The sequence below is a fragment of the Anarrhichthys ocellatus genome, unplaced genomic scaffold (genome assembly GCF_004355925.1).
Source record: "Anarrhichthys ocellatus isolate YVR2014 unplaced genomic scaffold, GSC_Weel_1.0 scaffold6, whole genome shotgun sequence".
NCBI classification, from domain to species: domain Eukaryota; kingdom Metazoa; phylum Chordata; class Actinopteri; order Perciformes; family Anarhichadidae; genus Anarrhichthys; species Anarrhichthys ocellatus.
In genome coordinates, this window is record NW_022280036.1 from 15,142,055 (window position 1) to 15,147,542 (window position 5,488).

A 5,488-nucleotide genomic window follows, 5' to 3' on the forward strand; every position below is an offset into this window, starting at 1 on the left:
ACACACACACACACACACACACACACACACACACACACACACACACAATGAAAGAACAATTGTTGTTTTCTATAGAGTAAATGTATAGAATGTTTAAGAATCAATAAACGTAACATCTAATTACATCAGTTAAGAGTATCCCTCCCTATTTATTATTCCATCAAGATGTTTACTGACTCTTTGAGAATGAACCCACCTGTAAGGCCGCCTCCACAGCTTTGGGGTTAAGATGAAAGCCGGCCTTCAGTGCATACTCACTATGGCCCAGGCTCTCTAGTGCTGCTTTGTAGGCCTGGAGATGGAGAGAAAACATGACCGGCTATCAGTCCAATATATGATGTTACATCGTTACTGCACTTTTTATTGATGAATCCATGTAGTTTCACCCCGTTTATGAAAATAAAAAGTATACTTTTACCCGATACTTAGAAAAGCATAAGTGAATGTCTATTTGATCCTTAAAACATGTGTCAAACCACTGTTATAACAGTGACTGCAGTTCCCTGCCCTGCTGTTTGGGCTGATACTGTACCTGTAAAGCATTGTCAATCTTCATGTTCAGCTCCTTCAGCTGGTGCTCAGGGATGGTGGTGTTGTTGGAACAGAAGAGCTGCTGAACCTGGATGCCTGCCAGGCAGCCGTCCCGGCCCCTCTCTCTCAGCCTCGCCATGGCCTGAGGGCACAGTAGAGAGCTGAGTGACAGCAGGGACATCTACACTACCGCAGCAAAGTCTCACAGACAAATGCAAGAAAACACTTGAGAATGATTGCACTGCAAAATCCGGTGACCAGCATAAAAAAAAAAAAAATGTTTTAAAAGAATCGTGGTTGGTTTTAAAAAGCAAATTTTCTCTGAATATCTTGCAAAAATAATTGAGCACTGGGAGCTAGACATTTCTGGATGATAAAAAGCTTGTGTGCAGCTTCTGAAAAAGAGTCCTGGCTGCCTCCCTCTGCCTAAATGCCTAACCAGCACATTCTACCAGGGTCTATCCAGGCCGAGCCCCCTCTAGGGCTTACACTCTACATGCCAGGGCTTAACAGATCAATCAACCCGCTATTCTCCTCTCTGCCTCACGTAATACAACAAAGCTCAAAATGGGCTAGGGGGACTGATTAGCCTGGGGATTAGTTAGGTCCTCTTACAAAATTGCCTCTCTTACATGGGTTGGGGTGTAAACGGGTGCAGAACATAACATAGCAGGTTCACAGACAAACTGCAGCCCAAAAAAAAAAAAAGAGGAAATGGGAAATTGAGACTGGAAATCATGACTGGCTGGCATTTTCTCAGGAATGTTTCACAAGTCAAACCCCATATTTACAAGGCCCAAACCAGGAAGAGGCACCCTGTGGCTGCATACCTGAGCTGCACCTTTCCATGAGCGGGAGGCGTCCTCCAGCTCCGTGAGGGACCCGAGGTCAGAGCTTTGGGAGCGGGTGTTGGCGCAGCGCTCTTGGGCCTGGGCAAGAGCCTCCGCCAGGCAGGACTGAGCCACGGGCTGCACCTTCTGCAAAGCCTGCGATAGAAACTGGAAATGGACCTGCATCACCGTGAGGAAGCACCGTCCCAGCACCTGGAAACAGACAGCAGAGATTACTGTCACAACATCCATTGTTGACATGCTGGAGTACCCAAGTCAGAATGTTTGAGACTCTGAACAATAAGGATGCCTGCAGGCTAAGAAACTAACATGCATGTCCACATACCTGAGCGGTTAGTTAACACTCCAAAATAACCAACAAGTTACTGTTTCCTAATCCCTCAAAATAATGACTGGCTGCCTCACCAACAAGTTATCCCCAGCTCTGACATATTTTGTACATTTTCAGGCCCACCAAAAAGACCCAGCGACTAAGAAACTAAAAAGAAAACACAAAACTCATGAACTCCAAAACTAGCTTGAGCTTGTTATTGTTTCCACACCTTAAGAACAGAGGACATTGGGCTTGGCAGGAAAAGTGCAGTCGTTATGGTATATGCCTAGTTCTGTAAATGTGTAAGAAGAAACATTAAAAGACGGTGTTATTGTAAGCTACACTATGTGGTTTAAGTATGATGTGTCCCTTGGAATGAGGTGCAGCATATTAATACTTTTTTACAACACAGTACATTTTCATAAAATAATGTCACAGCCATTAAAAAGGTTGACTCATCTAGCAAATTTGTTTTTGCCACCAGATCACATGAACTATATCAGCAGATTGTCTTCATGCTGATAAAATGAATCATTAAAAACACATATTAAACAAATGCTCCAACCAATAGTGGACTTCAACACAATGTGGTTCATCCAACAGCCCCGAAATATAATCATCTCCTCTATAAACATTTGTCCACCATACTCTTCACCACAGAAAATACCGGAATAGGAACGCTGAGAGCCAAAGTCAAGTCATGAAGCAGAAATCAGAGAATTCCAACACCTTTCAAAATAAAACTTCTTGCCAGGCCAGATTTCAGCTAACTATGTGTTTGCATTCGTGGTAAATCATGTACTATAAACAGATATCAAACATCTGAGAATGAGTACGATGTGTATTTGCTTTTGCAAAAGTCAGATGCAGATTGCAGCTTTCCTTTTCTATCTACTCCTGTTATGTAGTTAAAACACTTTTTCATCAACAGTTTACCCACATAGCACAATGGCTCTGATGATTTTCTTAACTTTACTTAAATTAACATCTTTCAGGGCGGCATACATCGCATGCTTTTGTTTGGAGAGAGAATAGTCCCAGCTTAGAGGTTGTTTGTTGTTCAGTTTGCAAAATAAGAGAAACAGGACACCACACGGCCCTCCGTGGTCACAGGGTTTTCTTTTTCAGGTACCGGCTGAAAATATCTTAAGGGGGAGGCTGAGTTGTAAAGACAGAAATATGCTGCTAGCAGACAGGATGAACAGGACGCAGCGACTTCCATTCTTCAGCATAGAAACCAAAGCTTAACCGTTTAAATGCCTAAAAAAAGGCAGAAAATCGCTTTCATATCGACAATAAAACAGAATGTGATGATGAATATTTTGGAATATGTGAGCCAGGACTTGGAGCTTTGACAGCTGGCTTACTCCATCCAGTGAACTTATTATAGGAGGTTATACTGTTTTCACAACATGCCCAATTTGATGCCGGTAACGTTTGTTGCAAGTCATTCTCTCTCTCCCTGTATTTCCTGTCACCGCTCTTTGGCTCAATGTAAATTAAAAAAGGTAAAATGGCTAAAAAATATTTAAAAATGAAATGGAAATCCCCGATATACCAAATAAACTAATACAAAAGCAAAGTGTTGAATTTGTTGCCTGCTTAACTTACTGCAGGTTTAAACATTTGTGTTTAGTTCATTTGTCATTGTGTCAGCACAACGATGCACTCTGAGGGGTCCCAAAACACAAAAACTATTGGACTCAGAAGATGAAATACCATTTCCAGCCTCAAACTGGTCCATTATTGTCCACTTTGTTGTGTATTATCACTTTCAACATTTCTGTACTTTTGGTATTATGTAACAAGGTGTGTGTGTGTGTGTTTGGTAAAACAAAGTACAACTGAAATGCAACCTGAGACAGGGGAGTTTAGCATGTTATGCTAACATTAGCTAATTGACACTAAACACAAAGTACAGCTGAGGCTTATGTTAATGTCCACAGTTTTGCAGGTATTAGGTAACAAACCACACATTGGACAAACAGAAATTTTGACCTGAAGATGGGGCTGGATGAAAGGCCAAGAAGTTACATTTTCACAGATCCTCTGGGGACCACGAATGTCTGTACCAAATGACACTCCAACCCATCCAATAATAGGTAAGATAAAAAACTAAAAAAGGAAACGTCCGAGGATCACATTGTCAGCAGGATTCGTCATCTAGAGACCATGAATGTCTGTACACAATTTCATGGCAAACCATATAATAGTTGTGGAGACATTTCAGTCTGGACCACAGAGGTGGACCGACAAACCAACCCAATGACGGACAAACCCCACATTGCCATCACTAGTGATGTGCCACTACGCTAGCATGGCCAAGTCTGTGTCCTTAAACTCAGACCCATCGTAGCGCGTATGAAATAGGACGATGTACTGCTTAGCCCTCTGCCGACACCGAGTTGATAAACACAGGCCCAGATCCAGAGTGCACAAGATGGGAAATTCCTGCTCCTGCTGTTGACGCAACTCATCAAAACTCAACGGGGATTTAGTGTGTACGCAAAATAGACGTATAATAGCCGACACATAGCCTGGTAATGAAGCTGGGACACAAGACATACAGCCAAATAAAGCAAACTGACATAATCTGCAGTGTATCCTAATGAAGATCGCGATAGCCTGAACACAAGCTTACAATAAGATCAAAAGCAACTTTGAGTGTTACAAAGTCGCCAACAACAAGCAAGCGAGGAAGAAAATAAGGCCATGGCTCCAGCACAAGATAATGGATAACACATGTGATTGGCTACACAGTATCCCACACAGTCATGGAAAATATGAGAAGTAACAGTACAGCCGAGCCAAGCAGACGTTGGGCCCCTTTCAGGCCCAAACAAGGCGAATCATGAATCAATCAACATTTACACTTCTATCTTCTGAGAAGACCGTCACTATAAACGCACTGAATCTAGGAGAGGGGTGTTCCTGAGGTCTAGACTTCTGCTAGGGAAAGGCAGTGTGAGGCTGTTATAATAACCAGATAAGTTGTTCCAGAAAAAGAGAATCATTGAGAGGAAACAGGAAGTCTCAACTGTCTTGACCTCTGAACGTCACTTCCATATAATGGTTCTCTACAAACTGAAACTGATTTGGCACTTTTAAGTCATTCTAGATATGATCTCAGCTAAATGAGCAAACCATTGGCAAACAGTGCCCCACAACACAACTCGTTGGTAGGAGCTCCAGGGGGTTCCTTTAAACCCGTTTTGGTCTGAACCAGAAATACTGTTGAACCCGACCTGTGAGCAGCAGGCTGCGCTACATTTCATTTAAAATCACACGTGCTTCGCCGCTTCAAATAGCATTCTGTGGCGTCTTTGGTACGGACATTTTTTGTGGTAACGTTATCCTGGCTGCCATACAAACGCTCATGAAGTTAGTCAACAGCAGACAGGTAGAGACGTAATAAGTTGAAATACAACTCCTCGTGTTGGCTGAGGCTTTTCTCTCTGTAGCTTTGTATTTCGACAATACACAAGACATGCACAACTCCAACATGTGTGATGTGTAAAAAATGTTTAAACAGCTGAAGGCTAAAGGGTTGTTTTTCCAGTGTTCACTGTAGTTGGCTGGAAGAGCTTCTGCAGCCATGAAGGCCTCTCTGGTTGTGGGGACGTCTCTGTGGTTTGAATTTACAAGCACGGCAAACAGCCTCTAAACAAACCGGGACATTTGCGCTCGGAGCCGAGCTCCGATTTGGAAAAAAGCGGTTCGTTTTGCTGTCTGCACTGACCTGAACGTTTGGGGGCTTTTTGTATATAAAAAAAAAAGGGGGGGGGGGGGGGGG

The 5,488-nt window shown here is 42.9% G+C and overlaps 1 protein-coding gene across 2 annotated transcripts in view; it reads right to left on the reverse strand.

Annotated features, from left to right (window-relative positions):
* The window catches only part of garre1 (granule associated Rac and RHOG effector 1), an 18,136-nt gene that overhangs the window by 9,224 nt on the left and 3,424 nt on the right, over positions 1–5,488 (reverse strand). For both annotated transcript variants that reach the window (XM_031846497.1, XM_031846496.1), the window contains 3 exons: positions 1,362–1,574; positions 533–673; positions 197–292 (listed from right to left, as the gene is read on the reverse strand). In XM_031846497.1, coding sequence (XP_031702357.1) covers positions 197–292; positions 533–673; positions 1,362–1,574 — 450 coding nt within the window. The remainder of the gene's footprint in view (positions 1–196; positions 293–532; positions 674–1,361; positions 1,575–5,488) is intronic.